Source organism: Amblyomma mixtum, chromosome 8 (genome assembly GCF_055824585.1).
Source record: "Amblyomma mixtum isolate Tamu chromosome 8, ASM5582458v1, whole genome shotgun sequence".
Lineage (NCBI taxonomy): Eukaryota > Metazoa > Arthropoda > Arachnida > Ixodida > Ixodidae > Amblyomma > Amblyomma mixtum.
Genome location: NC_143019.1, coordinates 56,896,566 through 56,913,083, shown reverse-complemented (window position 1 = coordinate 56,913,083; position 16,518 = coordinate 56,896,566). Strand labels below are relative to the sequence as shown.

The 16,518-nt window shown below is 48.3% G+C and overlaps 2 protein-coding genes across 4 annotated transcripts in view; both read left to right on the top strand.

The window, feature by feature from the left end:
* The window catches only part of LOC149332560 (MAP/microtubule affinity-regulating kinase 3-like), a 634,516-nt gene that overhangs the window by 476,899 nt on the left and 141,099 nt on the right, over positions 1-16,518 (top strand). The window lies entirely within an intron of this gene.
* The window catches only part of LOC149332562 (reticulon-3-like), a 30,616-nt gene that overhangs the window by 3,463 nt on the left and 10,635 nt on the right, over positions 1-16,518 (top strand). The window contains exons 2-3 of one of the 2 annotated variants that reach the window (XM_089558180.1): positions 2,285-2,320; positions 11,848-12,055. In XM_089558180.1, the coding sequence (XP_089414306.1) occupies positions 2,285-2,320; positions 11,848-12,055 (244 nt within the window). The remainder of the gene's footprint in view (positions 1-2,284; positions 2,321-11,847; positions 12,056-16,518) is intronic. The other variant, XM_089558181.1, reaches the window with a different exon arrangement.

Sequence of the window (16,518 nt, the reverse complement as noted above, 5' to 3'; positions counted from 1 at the left end):
CGCAGTGACGAGAGCAAGAACTGCCGCGCGCTGGGGCTTGTGCTCGAACGTCTGGGGCAGCGCGAATAAGCGTGCGCAAAATGGCGTCCGTCCAGCGAGGAAGCCGGGCGAGCGACGGGAGGCCATTACCGCACTTCTGCTAGACAGCGGCGCAGCGAGGAGTGCCGATAGTCGGAGACGCCTGGAGGGAGCACCACACAATTTTGAAGTTGGGCGCAAGCTGGGAAAACGCTAGAAGACGGGAAAGATGTTGACCGCCGCTGCCGGCGGCGCGATGAAAATGCAGACCGCCGCCGCCACCTTCTCTCCCCGCAGCTTGTGGCGCGAAGGAGAGAGAAAAGAGAGCGCGAGCAGTCGATTTTTATTCCTTGTTGAAAATTATTGGTCCCAAAACGTTATGCCCAGTTACATTTCTGGGACGAAAATGCATTAACTCGCTTTTGTTGCTGCTTAACACTCCAGAAAAAACGTTTCTAGACCTTTAGTGGGAGCACTGCCTTTTTGCTTGTGTTTCTATGTCGTGCCTCTATGGTCTGGAAACGTTTGATAAACGTTGTACTGGGACTGGGACATTCCATCCTTTTTTGGAGTTTCTGAGGAGGTTTTGTGTTTGTTGGGTTGTGGAGGTCACACGTAGTACATAGAGACCGAGCAAGTTCAAGTTCGCCGCCCCCGTCCTCGCGAATGAGGAAAAACGAGGACCTTTGGGGTGGGAGCTATTTGGCGCAACATGTGTGTGTCTGCCGCTTTTTCCTTTTTACTTGATCCGAGTCACGCGCACGGCTTAAATTCGAGTTCGGTCGGCGTCTTCGTCTTTTTTGGTGCACTTGTTTTTTTTTTTTTGTGCCCTGAAAGTTCTCTGCACTGGTGGTTAAGAATTCTTTCTTATTATCCACCCGATGGTGAACTGTGTTGCTCGATCGTTGGTTACCGTCTGCAAGTTAAAAACCAAAATTAATATCCTGTTCATTTTTCCATAAAATAATTGTGCGTGATCGTGTGCGAAGCATTGCACGTATGCTGTGTGTGTGTCTTCACTGATTTTTTTTTTTACTATTCACTGCATCTCATTATTGCCTACCCTAGTAGCACAGATTGCTGCTGGAACATTGCAGCAACGTTACCTATTTAGGCTGCATTAACGTGGCTAGTGTCCTCCTTTGGCAATATCAAGACAACATACGTGAAAAACATGGCTGCTACATTTCCCACGATGTTGTGTTCACATATGTACAACATTGCTGCAACGTTGCCACAATGTTTTATAACATCAATGTAACATTCTTGAAAATTTCAGCAACCCTGCACAAGCATGCAGGCCTGCCAATTGATAAGCTTCACAACATATCATAGCGCTTTTCGAGGACCAACGAGAGCGACCGACACTTGAGCTCCACAATACAGTACAACATGTAACTCATATACACTCACCTCCGAGCGAATAACATAGAGTCAAGCTTATATAGCCGTTCCTGAAGGGTGTCCCAAGGGTGACAGTGGCGAATAGGTAATAAACAAAGCTTTGCGACATATTAATCGAGCTGTGCATGCAATTTATAGCAGGCGCAACAGAAGAGGTTTAGTTGCAAAGTACTGCTAGTTGAAAAAAAAATGTTTAGTGTAGCAACAGTCAGAAAACTTCTGGAACTCTGTGCTTGAAATATATTTGTAATGTTGCTTTATTGTTATGATTCAAGCATTATAATAACGTTCATCAGGCTGTATTGCCTCAACGTTGCTTCTCGATGTTGTTCCAAAGATGGAAGATGGTATGTTATCCTAACGAATTTCTGAGCATTTGGCTGCAATGTCAGCAGAGAGTGTCATCCTGACCAACTTATGGACATGTTGCTGTAACGTTGGAGTATGTTGCACAACATTATAAAACATTGGCGACATTGCCATAACGTTCTGGCGACATTTTGTGCTACTAGGGTAATTACATAGCACGTCAAACCGCTTATCTCTGCTCTGATTCAGTGAGTACATATATACAAATAATTCTGGAGTTCAATAACACGTGCCTGCCTGCGTGTGTGCATGCTTAATTTTTTGTTTCTACTAAGCGTAAAACGGTGTTGGTATACCGATGGGCTCTGAATCTCCCCTGGACGTCCCGCAGACATCCTGAACGTCCGCAGGACGTTCATGGGAGTTTCAGTGTCCATTGGGATATATATATAGCATGTAACGTAAGTACAAACTAATTTTAATGTTCTTGGTGGACTGTGGTTTAACGGGACTGCAACTTCCCCTTAACATCGCTCTAACACTTTAATTACAGGAGCCGTCTGGGGTCCAGCATGTCTTCATCCGTGCGGTAAGCATATATCCACACGCATGTTGCCAAAAAATAAAAAGAAGGTCGCTCAACTTTAGTTGGGTGACGGAGCACTGCCACATATATGACAGTTCAAGCGTGAAGTCTAGACAGAAATATATGGCATAGACTGCCCTATATGTGGCGCGGTGCCTTTCACCCCAAGTTGACAGGGTGCGTACTGGCAAGCGGTAGCGTGGTGTTTAATATGGAAATTAAACTTGCTAAAGCAGCGTGGCACCGAGCTTCCGCGCTGTAATGGGTCGTGCGTGACGTGCCGCTCTTTCCTCCTTTCTTTTATTTCTTTTTTTATCACGCATCTTCTGCATGTAAGAAACACATCGTGAAAAAGGCTCGGCGACGACAAGTCTCGTTCGCTGCATAGCACGAATAAAGCGTGAAGTTTCCGCTCGTGCCCTTCAAGTCACGACCGCCGTACTATGCGGCAGGTCCGCGCGGGCGCGGTGTTTCTTAATGTTGCGCAACTCGAAACAACTCACAAGAGGCCGTTTTCTGCTGCCCCGAACCGCTGGACGAAGACGCGCGATGACCGTCGGCGTCGCCACCGCCGTCGCGTCATCTAATGCAGCAAGCAAAAGCAGAAAGGCAGACACGACTGCAGGGTTACGACGATTTTGTTGCTTCCCGGCTCAATCGATGTCTGCGCAGAGCTGCAAGGTTCGGCTACGTTGACGCGGCTGGATCGGCGGTGCCGCCCAGCTGTAGCCGCCGTGCCGTTATTGCTTTTTGTCTTTTTGCCCGTCTGCTAACTGGGCCGTTTGTCGTCTGCTGCTCGAAGTTATGCGCACTGCACTGCACGGCGCCGTTTCACTTTCTTCTTTCTACCCCCCTGTCCCACTTCCTCCTCCGTGTCCTAGTAGAGGACTGGTAACACAGTGGACGCAACTTCATGGCCGATAACCGGCAGCGGTGTTCATTAAAGAAAACATATAAATGCCGGAAAAAATTTCACGAACGCGCAAAGGCCAAAGCGGACCACCGTGCAACGGCAGTTTCCAAGCGGAAAGTGGACGACACCGAGTGGTGGGGGGTACGAGGTCGAGGGAGGTGGGGGAGCGGCGGCGGCGACGCGGGCTTTTCCGATAGGGCGCATGCGCAGTGGAGCACGAATCGGCGTTTGGGGAGGGCGCGGGGTGCGTTTTATTTGATTTGTTGTTCGCTCGCTCGGCCTGCCTGCCTCTTCTCCGTAGCTCGCTGCGGGCGGTTTGGCGGTTGGTTGTCTTCGTCGTCGTCCCAGTCCTCTTCACCGGCGGCGTTGTGTGTGCGAGTCGTACTTGCCCCGTGGTGGTGGTGTAGTAGTGGTGTTCGTCGAACGGTGAGCTAGCCGGCGGGTTGTGCTTGTTGCTGGAAGGAGCGGCGACCGAGCGGACTGCACAAATGGAAGCCGATAGTAGCATGAACGGCGCCGGAGACGCCAAGGCGGCACCACAGCAATGCTCCTGCATGTTCAAGCGCATTTTCACCGTGCCCCAAGGTGAGGTCGCGCACCGGGATCGGGTAAATACAGACCCGTTGTTTGGCGGGGCGGAGATAGAAGCAACGCGCGTTTCTCGGCTGTGCAGGGAGAGACGCGATTACACCTCCCTCCTCTCGCGCGCTGTGGAGGAGGTGGTATTCTACCTCTGCGGACACCCGAGCCTCTTTTTTTCTCCACAAGCGCGAGCGTGAAACGAGGAAGCCATTATTGCCGAGCAGGAGGAGCCGTTTTATGGACGATGCGTGGGGCTCGTTAACTCATTGTGCGGAATTGAATAGGCGGACGTTTTATCGGGATAGATTAGCCTCGCGAAGTGGAACGGCGCGCGCTTCGGCTTTGTAGTATCTCGCTGCTCCTCTGCCCAGCCGTGCTCGCTGCGGTGCGGAGGTTTCCAAACGGGGTATTTCGGAGTTGATACACGAGCGACGCGCATGCGACGTTGGGTAGGGGCGGGCCGGCGACGAAGGTTCTTTTCCCATGGACCTTGCCCGCGCCGCTGCATGTTTCGCGGCGCAGGGCTTCCGATTGCGTCGATTCCCCCGTGTTTTTTTTTTATTTATTTTTGCGTTCCCGTTTTTCGATCGGTCGGTGGTTGCCTTGTGCACCGCAGAACCCTACGTGCAAAAAAAAGCAGACGCGGCGTTATTTCTGGTTGCATTGGGGCTACTTTCTTCTTTTCCTCCTCAGGCTTGGCGTAATTATAAAGAGCGTCTCTTCTGGCGAGCTGCTTTGTTCGGGTTGCATGGAGGAAAGCGTTGAGTCGACGCTGCTTCGCAGAGAGGCGGAAAAGAACGTGTGAAACGACCCTGACATTGGAGAAGCAGCGACTTCGTTGTGTCATTTTTTTGCTTTCTTTTTTTTTTACGTGCTACAAGGACGGCCTCAGACGCAGGTCGGACTTGTGCACGAATCTCGGACGCTTCGTTGCGTGTCGGGGAAAGTTCGCTTAGGGTTGGTTCTCTTATTTGACTTCGGGAGCGGCACGCAAAAGCACCGAATAGAGTTGGTGTACCCCCCTAGAAACAGCTTCAGAGTAGAGCGATTTGACCTCTGGCGTCGACTCCTTAGTGTAGTTGCTTGCGATGGATAGCTCGCTATCGGCCCCTAAGCGAAAGTTTCTTTCAAGGGCTTCAGGAGAGAGGATACGAAATGTTGTTTGGTTTTCCAGTTCGGCGTTTTATCCTTCTGCGAATGAAACGCAAGGAAATGCTCTATTTAATTGCAATGATATTCATGGTTTCTGTGCAGATAACTTGCAACTTTAGCCTGGCTTGGCAGGTTTTTACGAACCCAGCTAGGAGCGAGACGTTACAACAATGTCACATTTTCGTTTCGGACCAACGTAAATACATTGTTTTGTCCTTTTTCTGTAACGCTTGTGGAATATTACGAATGAGATTGGGGATAACATTTTTCTAACGTTAATTAAACGTTTAAACAGCGTATACATGCAATATTCACTAAAATCGTGAGGTAACCTTGCAAGACAAACAATCCGCAATCAATATTTTGCAAGGAGGAATGGGTGGCACGCCCTCCCCAACCAGTACACGTGCAAGACATACGCACACACACCTGCTAAAGGTGCCGTATCTGATGGTGGTTAATGGGTAGCATGCCCAGTTTTCTGACGAATTCTGTTGGCTGTGCATGCATTTAGCGAAGCAAACGCTTTGTTAGCTGAAAAATAACATTATGCATAAATAGTGGGGAGTAAGATTTGAGACGGCGTGCTTGAATGTGCTGGCATTGTTCATCTACGATTTGAACGTTGTAGTGTTCTTGTTTTTCGCCTGTGATTTTGAATTACAACAGCATTTCGAACACATCATCTGGAATATTCGATTTTTAACGTTAAAACTAGTTTTTGCCATGCAACTTAACTATTTGTTCACTTTAACAGTAGCCTAACGTTCCAATGCAACATGCTTTGTTATTGCAACTTATGAATACCGAAGTACAAAGCGCCAAGCACCCATACTTCGAACGCCCACTAACTGCAGCGGATCGCGCCCGGACGTAGGGGCTCATTAAAAAAAAAAAAAATGTTCATTTTAAAGACCGTGCTGCGGAAAACCTGGTTTTTCATTTCCAACGGAAAATGACTCATTTCCACAACTGCAGTTGTTACGCCGTGTTCGTGAATGGCTCCACACCTCCATTGTTTGTTTCTCGCAAATTTGGGAATCTCTGTGTGCGTTGTTTGCGGCCCGTCTCGAAATCGGACACCGCTAATCTTTTTCTCGAGTCTCAGAGCGCCCGTCGCGTCGAAGAAAAAAAAAAGTGAATTAGGCTTAAGGAATTTGGCGGGCCTTTTTTTTTTTTTTTTTTTTTTCGTCCCTGCCACGGTCGCATGGCCGAGGGGTCGTCGTCCTCTTCGTTTTCGCCGCCTTGTCTCCGCTGTCGTCGTACGAAATCACAGCGGCACGGCGGCCCCCGCTTGTTTCTTTGCGGCGTCTCAATTCCTGCAGCTTCCTTTCCTCTCTATCTCCCCCCCTCTGCACCGTCTCCTTCTCCTCCGTTCTTGTCACGCTTCTTCTTTTTCCGCTTCCTTCTCGCGCCTCCCTCGTTCTCCACCTCCTTCTCCTCCGCCGTTCTTGTTCTGACGTCCGAAGCCGCTGGTGTAGTACGATCCCCCCAACCGACCCGTGTCTTCTCTCTTTTGCTTGGCGAGTATGGGCCGAAGGCGCGACACGACCGGTGCGGGTGCTTCGGGCGACGGGCCGCCCAGGCCGGACGAGACCCAGCGTAAGCCTTTCTTCTTAATGCTTCCCCCCCTCTTCTGCTTGTTTCGTTCGGAGAATCGAGAAGAAACATTCCTCTGCTTCCCCCCCACCCGCACAGCCGTCAACGTTCTTCTTCTGCGAGCGCTTTCATACCCGTGCTTTCGCCTTCGGCAGTTGGTTGAAAGCGATATCCCATGTTCGAGCCTGGTTGCCCCGTCTAATAACCCGTGCGGCGTAACGCAAGTGGTGCTACGCGGTTGGTTCTTCGTTCGCTTCCTAACAATGCTTCGCTTCACCTCCGCGGTTCTGGAAAACTCGCGTCTTCCTTACCACCACCCCCCCCCCCACCCGTGCCTTCCTGCGCCTCCTGGAACAGGTTGTGGGTTTTCGTTCCGAACAGGTTCGTGCAGCGTACTTTCGCTCGCGGGGTAGCCGTCCCCCTTTGCAGCTCTGTGCGTAACCATCCTTCTGGTCACTTTTGGAACGTCCGAGAGCTCGCTAAACTCCATTCACTTCGCTCCGTCTCTACTCGGATGCTCGCATGCTTAACTCCGTGGCCTCTGTTCTCGTTTTTCTGGCCGTATGGTGGCTCGCCGATGGCTGGTAGCGTGGGTTCCGTAATCGTAACTACGTGGCCGCAGCTCGGCTGTAAATCCTAGCACGCTCGAGCAAGCAGCAACTGGCGATCGAGTCCCGTGTGCTGCTGCTGCCGTCGCCGGCAGTCGGCACGTGTGCCACGTTGGACGCACGCTGGCGCTATGCAGTGCCGTTGCTTTTTTTTGTTGTTGTTACTTCGGGAACGCGTGCACCTGCGGCGGCGACCTGAGTCATGAAGTTTTGAGCGGAGGGAAAACCGCGGTGTAATTTGATCGAAGCACAGTTGGCGGCGAGTGTTTTTTGTGGGAAGTTAGTTTTTTGTTTCGGGTAGTTTCCAATTCGATTCACCTTTTACCTGTGTGTAGCGCTTGTGATCTGGCTCGTTCGTACCGGGCCAGCTTGTCCGGGATGTGCAGTAGGTTGCTATGCAAACCGCTGCAATTTACGCCGGATGTGCGAAGCCGGCGGCTAATAAGTTTCCATTTGCGATTTCACTGTTGCATATTTTTTTTCTGTCCAGCTGCTCGTACAGAAGTCACTTCCTGCTGATAGGCACATCCCGGGAAGCGAAGCTCGTTTTACTGGGTCGGAGCTTTTTATAGCTCTGGTAGTATGTTTGGTTTGCTTCTTTTACAAAAAATAGTTTGCAATGAATTGGCTTCCAACTGACGTGACACCTGTCCTGTCTGTATCTCTTGAGTCTTCATGCTGCATGAGCACACAGGCAGGCTTGGTCTCAAATTTCAGTTCACAGATTTATTCCTCTGCTTTTCGTCCAGCTCAGCGGATGCCGTAGCTAAAAGTATGCGGAGGTTATAATTCAGGTTGGACATAGCGCAAAAAAAGAGAATTAAACGTGTGGCCAAAAAACAAATGGGGACGTGTGATGGCCACACACTCCTAGCTCAACCCGATGGCATCGTTTTCTTGAACGAACGGCTCAAATTGGCCTAAATTGACTGAGTGCAGTGTAGACCGACCTCAGTGACTAATGTGCCACTTCAGGCGAGTGCACTTTGCCTTATTCAGTGTCACTGTGCTGCCACAGTGGTGTACTGGGAGAGCCATATGGTATTTGTGGCTGTCGATTAAGAGTTGTGCACTTTCCTTGGCGATTTACTCAAATATCTCTTTTTAGTCTAGCCCACTACTGTATTCATCCACGTGGATGTTCATTACAGGCTGATCAGTATCCCAGGGAGCTCACTTTAGCTGTGCAGTAGTTAGTGCGACTCATTTTTGAAAATATTTTCATCCGCTTTCTCATTTGCATTTAGGCTTAGCAGCATTACTGCCAATAGTCACAGACAAAGGACTGACCCCACAATAGCTGCAAAGTTTGTTACGTGCCATGAAGGGGTTGCACATTTGCACCAAGGAAGACATGTTCACCACTCGTGTTAACTCTCTTCCGTAGCTGGTTTTTCTATGCTCCGTTTCATGCTTAGCATGCAATATTCCCCAGTGGCTATGCAAGTAGCGCATCCGCAGAAACATGTCACTCCGCCATGAATCACTCCGTCTTTTATGAAGCGTTGGTGGGGGGGTGTTTCGATTAAAAAAAAATGTGATAGATGGTTACGATAATTGGCAATGTGAAATTTGAGCACAGCTCTTCACACGCCACTGCTATCAGGTAACGTGTTACGCTGCTAGCCACCCTCCGGGATCTTCCCGTGGCAGCCACTTTCCGGCTGTCCATTCCTCCGCTCTTGCCATGGCAGGTGGCGTTTCGCTCTGGTACTTGGACAACCAGCTACGCGGACTACGACGCAGAACGCAGGAACGGGCAGCCTAGGAGCTGTGCTCTACTAAAACAGGGAGCAGTATAAAACAACACTTTTGGCATTCAAATCGTGGACAAGGCGATCGGGCATTGAACCGTCTGATTACAGTTCTCACTGTTGGTGAACTACTTTTTGGGCATGGATGGAGTCGGAGCGAATAGGCGTGCCCGCTGTGTACCACTCCACCGCACGCCACTATTACTCGAGGTTTTGTTGATAGGCCGAACGAAAACGTGTTGAAGAGCAGGACGTTGCGAGTTGGGGTACTTGTGCTTTCTCAAAACAAGAGGCGTGTCTGTTCAACACATGACTAACTACTTTTCGAGCATGGCAGTAGCCAGCGCGATGAGGCGCACTAGCTTTGGCAGCGTTGCATGCTATGTATGAAAAGGAGCGAATGGCTCCTCGTGTGACCGCTTTGCAGGTGCCACCTATGCTGGGCCACACTTGCCCGCACGGATGCTAAATTTGCCCGTCTGAGAAGGGTGCTTACTAGTGCATGCTGACAGGTCGCATCTGCTTTGTCTGCATGGCGTGTATGGTTCACGAGACCCGCGCCATTTCCTCGGAGCAGTTTTTATGTAGCCGCAAGATGGTAGCCTTGTCTTTGTTTTTGGCAGCAGGCCATGTAGGTCCTTCGTGGCGGTTTCCTCCGTATGCACAGTGTCTATTATGTACCCGGAAGACATCCCTCGACAATCTTCTATGCACTTTTAGCTAGCTTCTTTACACTGTAATGCTCGTCTGCGTAGTTCTTGTGCAGTGAGCTTTCTGAATTTTCAGTGAGACGGCGAAACAAGGAAGCATGTTGGGTGAGGAACTTTACGCAATAGCGTAAGGAGCTCGTTCTGCTGAAAACCTGGCGGCGCTCGTCGTCCTGCGTCACTCGAAAAAAAATCCCAAAAGTGTCGGATGAAGCAAACAAATTGGGGCCGGGTTGAAATAAAGGCAAAACTGGCAAGGAGGTTCCTCTATTGGGGGTGTTTTGGAATATAGATGTAAATCATTAAAAGAAATTACCCACCGTTGGCGTTCAAATTTAGGTCCTCTGCATGCCAGCTGGGCATGCAACACGTAGGCCTCGAAGGGTCATTGGTTCAAACATATTAGAAGGGCACCTAGTGAGTGCTTTGTGGTGTGTATGAATTGGTAATGCATGTTTGTGATGTGTAATGATGTTGCAGCAGTAAAAAACAAAGCAGATATAAATAGTCTAATATGTCAGAAATTTGCGGAACAGAAAGGTGCTGTTATGGTGCTTCATTGAACTGAAACAAATGATGTGTACGTGTGTATGTAGTGGCATAGTACGTCAAGCTGTGTAACATAGATAATCATTGGTAATTGATAATATTGATTGGTAATCAGTAATGTGATTGTTGATTAGTGATTGGTGATCGATAATTGTAATAGATAATTGGGATTGGTATTTGGTATTTAAATGCGCTACATGATTGGTAGTTGATACTTGTAATTTCGGAAGCCGCTATCGCGTCTACTCGTAAGGCGAAGCTTAAGCGTTGTCCTAGGGTTTTTTTTCACATCCCATCTGCCGAATAGTGTGAGTGTTATTGGCTTGATCATCTAGCTTTGGGCTGTCATTCCTGCACACTCAGATGTGGAGCAAGTGCTTTAAAGCTCTTGGCTGACGCCTAATAGGGGATACTCAAAATTCCGCAGGTGCGCTTTCCCACAACTATCTTGCCAAAGACGAGATGGCCGACTCCTCTTTTAAAAAACTTCGAGGGGTACAGGACAGGCGCTAAGGGTGTGGATAGAATGTAAGAAACGTATTTTGGAAGAACCAAACAAAATAACTAGGCCTTCTTGCTTTGTTTCAGCTGGAAACTCGCGGTCAGCCATCTTGCCTTGGGCAACATTGTTTTACGGGAAGCGCACTCGCAAAATTTGTAATACCCTAATGTGCTGCGTTGTATGTGTAAGTTCACATCTTTCTGGCGTCAGGGTGTTTGCATTCCCGGTGTTAAGACAGGCTTGAAGTGCCCCAGTTATTAAGCGTGAAATCATTTGAGGAGCTGCCATTTTTGAGTGTACAGATAAGAATCAAATTGTGTATTGCCTTGGTTCAGGCCAGCCTAAACTAAAGCTTTAAAGGTGCAGTGAAGAGGAATCTGAACTCTTATTTTTGCCCCTGGAACTCAATCTGCACGTTCCGAGCATTCTTAGAAACTTCAATTTATTGCCCTGTGTGCCCGATTTCCCTAATTAAATCGAATTAACGTCCGACTCCCGCCCTTTTTTTTTAAATTCTCCCCCGTACGGTGGGCGGAGTTGACCAGCGTGGGGAGTGCCTTTCACCCAGTCCCGTGGCGGCTTGCCGCTCTGCCATCGGCGGAGTAATACGTAGTAGTCCGTAGAAGCAAATAGTCCGCGCATATTTTTATTTCTGCGGGCTTATTTTGCGGCTATATTATCTGCGAATGAAACTATTTATTCACGGAAACCTAAAAACAAAATAAAGCGAAAGCAAGGCCTCCACGGAGCTGGCTGAAAGGCACTCCACACATTGGTCGACTCCGCCCACCGTACGAGGGAGAATTTAAAAAAAAAGGCGGGAGCCGGGCGTTAATTCGATTTAATTAGGGAAATCGGCCACACAGAGCCATAAATCGAAGTTTCTAAGAATGCTCGGAACGTGTAGATCGAGTTCCTGCGGCAAAAAGACGAGTTCAGATTCCTCTTCAGTGCACCTTTAACTTAACCAAGGTCCTAGCGCAAGAGCATTCATGCTTACAGTGCGAGGGGAAAGAAAGCCCTTCTCATATTTTCTGGGCACTTCTTCTCTCTCTGAAGATTAAAAGAGTTGGATCGAAAGCCGCCGGTGATGTAGGTGGCAGCTGGTACACTTTGTGAGCATGTCCTAAGCCGGGCCCCTCTGAACCCCCCCTCCCTGTGCAGTGGAGGAGCTTGTGTACTGGCGGCAGCCCAAGAAGAGCGGCCTCGTCTTCGGAGTGGTGCTGGCAGTGCTCCTGTCGCTCACCTGCTTCTCCCTGATCAGCGTCGTCGCCTACCTGGCCCTGTTCACCCTCGCGGTGGCCATCTGCTTCCGTGTCTACCGCAATGTGCTCCAGGCGGTCCAGAAGTCCTCCGAGGGACACCCCTTCAAGTGAGCCCCCCACCCATGGCTGGATGCATGAGTCTCGTGGACAGATGATGCGCCATAGAGAGGCTTGCTGATGTGGTGCAGTACATTCATCGATCCAGTTTTTTTGGTGTTGCTAAAAATAGATTCTATGGCTCTGTCTGGTTGTGATGAGGTTTGTCCACCAACAAAAGACGCACTAGCCGCCGCGGTGGCTCAGTGGTTATGGTGCTCGGCTGCTGACCCGAAAGACGCGGGTTCGATCCCGGCCGCGGCGGTTGAATTTCTTTGGAGGAGAAATTCTTGAGGCCCGTGTACTGTGCGATGTCAGTGCACGTTAAAGAACCCCAGGTGGTCGAAATTCCCGGAGCCCTCCACTACGGCGTCTCTCATAGCCTTAGTTGCTTTGGGACGTTAAACCCCATAAACCAAACCAAACCAAGTTTTTGGTGTTGCTAAAAATAGATTCTATGGCTCTGTCTGGGTGTGTTGAGGTTTGTCCACCAACAAAAGATGCACTTTTCAATTGGATGGTTGTGTAGCCTAGCCTGTGCGTTTTGCGTCCCCCAGAAAATCTGTTTATGTGCTTAAGATTACTCACAAAATTGGCCCGGTGATGGCGACACTATATATCATTTTTTTTGGGGGCCTTTCATGAAAGCTTTGTTTTCATTGCAGAAGGTGTCTGTTGTTACAGTGCAGTAATCTATTGATACAGGCCAACTCAATTTTGTCTTTGCCGCCGCGGTGGCTCAGTGGCTATGGTGCTCGGCTGCTGACCCGAAAGACGCGGGTTCGATCCCGGCCGCGGCGGTTGAATTTCTTTGGAGGAGAAATTCTTGAGGCCCGTGTACTGTGCGATGTCAGTGCACATTAAAGAACCCCAGGTGGTCGAAATTCCCGGAGCCCTCCACTACGGCGTCTCTCATAGCCTTAGTTGCTTTGGGACGTTAAACCCCGTAAACCAAACCAAAAGACGCACTTTTTAATTGAATGGTTGTGTAGCCTAGCCTGTGCATTTTGCGTCCCCCAGAAAATCTGTTTACGTGCTTAAGTTTACTCAAAAAATTGGCCCGGTGATGGCGACATATATATATAATTTTTTTTTGGCCTTTCATAAAATCTTTGTTTTTATTGCTAGGGGTGTCTGTCGTTACAGTGCAGTAATCTATTGATACAGGCCAACTCAATTTTGTCTTTAAAGCTAGTCTTGCTTGTAAAGTCTATTAAAACATATTGTTGGGCTAGCTAAGGAAAATAAAACCAACCAAAAGAAGATGCACACAGGAAAATGAGAAGACAGAACAGGCTGGACTACTACAGATTGTTTATTTAACAGATTGGGGCTCGAATATAGGTATACAGGGCATTCAGTCACATGGCGATCACACAGTCACCGTACCACTATTCATCATGGAAATATATTTTTTTTTATTATTACAGAGACTGCATTTACCTTCTCTCTTCCGTGGGTACCGCACAGCTACCATTTCATAATCCCTGTGCAAAAATTCTTGGCAATAGCAGGTAGTCATTGCAAAAGCAGAGTCGTTAACAACAAAAAAGGAACACTTTCAGTGCTAAACAATCCAAACCACATCAAGTCGAACTGAATTTCATTCTTCGAAAGCAAATGTGGCTGTTTCCTTCCTCTCAAGGACTTGTGATTATAAAAAAAAAAAAGATTCCTTGAAGGCAACTTCCTTCGAAGGGCAACATAGCAGTCACTGCAACATGCATTGCCTTTCCTTGCATTCAGAGAGGCCATGTACTCCACGAGATATCTTATCAATCGCTACTCCTGCCCAGGATCCTGATACCATGAAGCACCGGCTCTCATTTGCACTCTTTGCAGTGGAGGGGCAAATTCGACCCAGTTCCCTTTTCTAATGATTTATGGTCCTCCCATGCTGTATTGTCGATATGCTGACCCGTTTGGCCTATATGGACCCCTTCACACATCAGTGGTATTTCGTACACAACACTAACCACACTGTCCACAAAACGCTCGCCATGCCTCTTTTCACATCGAGCCGCCGTGGTTGCTTTGTGGTTATGGTGCTCAGCTGCTGACCAGAAAGACGCGGGTTCGTTCCCGGCCGCGCTGGTCAAATTTCGATGGAGGTGAAATTCTTGAGGCCCGTGTACTGTGCGATGTCAGTGCGCGTGAAAGAACCCCAGGCATTCGAAATTTCCGGAGCCCCTCACTATGGCGTCCTCACAGCCTGAGTCGCTTTGGAACGTTAAAACCCAAAAAAACTAAAACTAATCTTTTCGCACGGTGGCTTCATCTCTCGCCCAATAGGTGGGCACCATCCACTCAGTTTTCTTAGTGCTGAGGAAACGACAGGTATCGTCGTTATCATGCTACATGGTTTCAGGATTCTGGGCAGGAGTCGGGATAAGATGGCTCGCGAAGTACTTGAGGCATATCTGATTGCAAAGAAAGGCAGTTGCTTTTGTGGAATCTTTTGTTCTATAATCGTGAGGCCTTGATAGGGATCAGCCACGTTGCTTTCAAAGATTGAAGTTGGTAACTCGGCCTCTGTCCCATCGTCTACCCATTTTCGTGTGTGCATCTTCTTTTGACTCTTTTTGTTTTCCTTATTGCTAGTTTTGCTTTTTGGAGGACACCTGAAATAATCCCTTAAAGCTGGGAGGTTTTGCATCCCAGCTTGTCCCTCAGCTTTTTAAATGGTCACTATTGTTCATTAGCATCTCAGAAAAATGTTAACACAGACCCAAGGGAAATGGTAAATGAGCTGTGTTCTGTTAATTAGTGCCTTCGAAAACGCGAGTAAATTCATTTTGAGCATGGAGATTCAAACTGCTGGGTTACACATTCAAAAATGCAGCCTTATTTCGTTGCAGCACACTAACAATGGGATTGGGCACTTTTAATTGTGCTCTTATCCGTTTTTATAAAATTTATTAGATTTTCTGCCAGGTGACGCTGCTTAACTGGAAGTTCAGGGATTGTGCCGTTAAGAAAACGTAATCATGGCTGAAAGACAATAGTTGTCTTTGGGCAGTTGGTGCACATTTTATTGCGTTTGTCCTGCTTTTTGGGCTCCTCTTTGAATGTGTGTCTGTTCGCGTTTGTAATCTTGTCATTGGCACAAATGCCTTTACCTTCACAGGCACATTTTTTTTTTTTTTTTTAGTACAACCACATTGCGTGTCGTGTCATTTGGAGGGTTGAGCTGAGCTGTGTGGTGTGGGAAGCCTCAAAATTATTGTATGGTTACTCTCGTGAGTGGTGCTGCCACTGCAAGAAAATGCTGTTGCTTTGTTTGCAAGGCTGGACATAGGTGGCTTCAGAGGATTTTGGGGCAGTGTGCCAGTGGTCTCCAACCTACAGGCATTAACAACATGCCTAGTCTCTGTGGGGCTGAAGGATAGTCTTGTGGCCGCTCATTTTCATCGTTGTTTTGTGTCAAAATTGACCAGCTACCCCGAGAAATGAGACACGAGCTGTGTCTTAAGCATTCTTAGGGACCTTGTTAATGGCAGGTAGTTCTGTTGGATGAACTGTCAAAACTTGGCAACTGGCCGATTTCTGGAAATGAAAGTTGGAGGCACCTTTTACAGTCACAGCACAACTTGTTTATGTACTGGGAGTTTTATTGCTGGTTGTCGTTTAAATGACGCTGGAATATTCCTTACTTCATGTGAATACTGTGTTGCATTTAAATGTATTTCTCTTGAAAGTAATGTGGGCGGAAAGTTTCACTTGGGAAAGGAACCACAGATGGCCTAGCTTCTGAAAAGGTAGCAGTCGTGGAAGGCGAGGTTGCCCATATCCACTGCAGTGGCTCAGTGGTTAGTTAAAGGTGCACTGAAGAGGATTCTGAACTTGTCTTTTTGCCGCGGGAACTTGGTCTGCACGTTCCTAGCATTCTTAGAAACAGTGACTTATTGCCCTGTGTGGCCGATTTCCCCAATTAAATCGAATTAACGTCTGGCTCCCGCCTTGTTTTTTTTTATTCTCCCTCGTACGGTGGGCAGAGTAGACCAATGAGTGGAGCGCCTTTCACCCAGTCCCGTGGAGGCTTTGCTTTCGCTTTATTTTGTTTTTTAGGTTGCCATCAATAAATAGTTTCATTCACAGATAATATAGCCGCAAAATAAGCCTGAAGAAATAAAAATACGCGCGGACTATTTGCTACTACGGACTACTACGTATTACTCCGCCGATGGCAGAGCGGCAAGCCGCCACGGGACTAGGTGAAAGGCGCTCCATGCGTTGGTGGACTCCGGCCACCGTACGAGGGAGAATTTAAAAAAAAAAGCGGGAGCCGGACGTTAATTCGATTTAATTAGGGAAATCGGCCACACAGGGCAATAAGTCGCAGTTTCTAAGAAAGCTCGGGATCGAGTTCCCGCGGCAAAAAGACAAGTTCAGATTCCTCTTCAGTGCACCTTTAAGGTGCTCAGCTGCCAACCTGAAAGATACTGGTTCAATGCCAGCTGCGATGATCGCACAT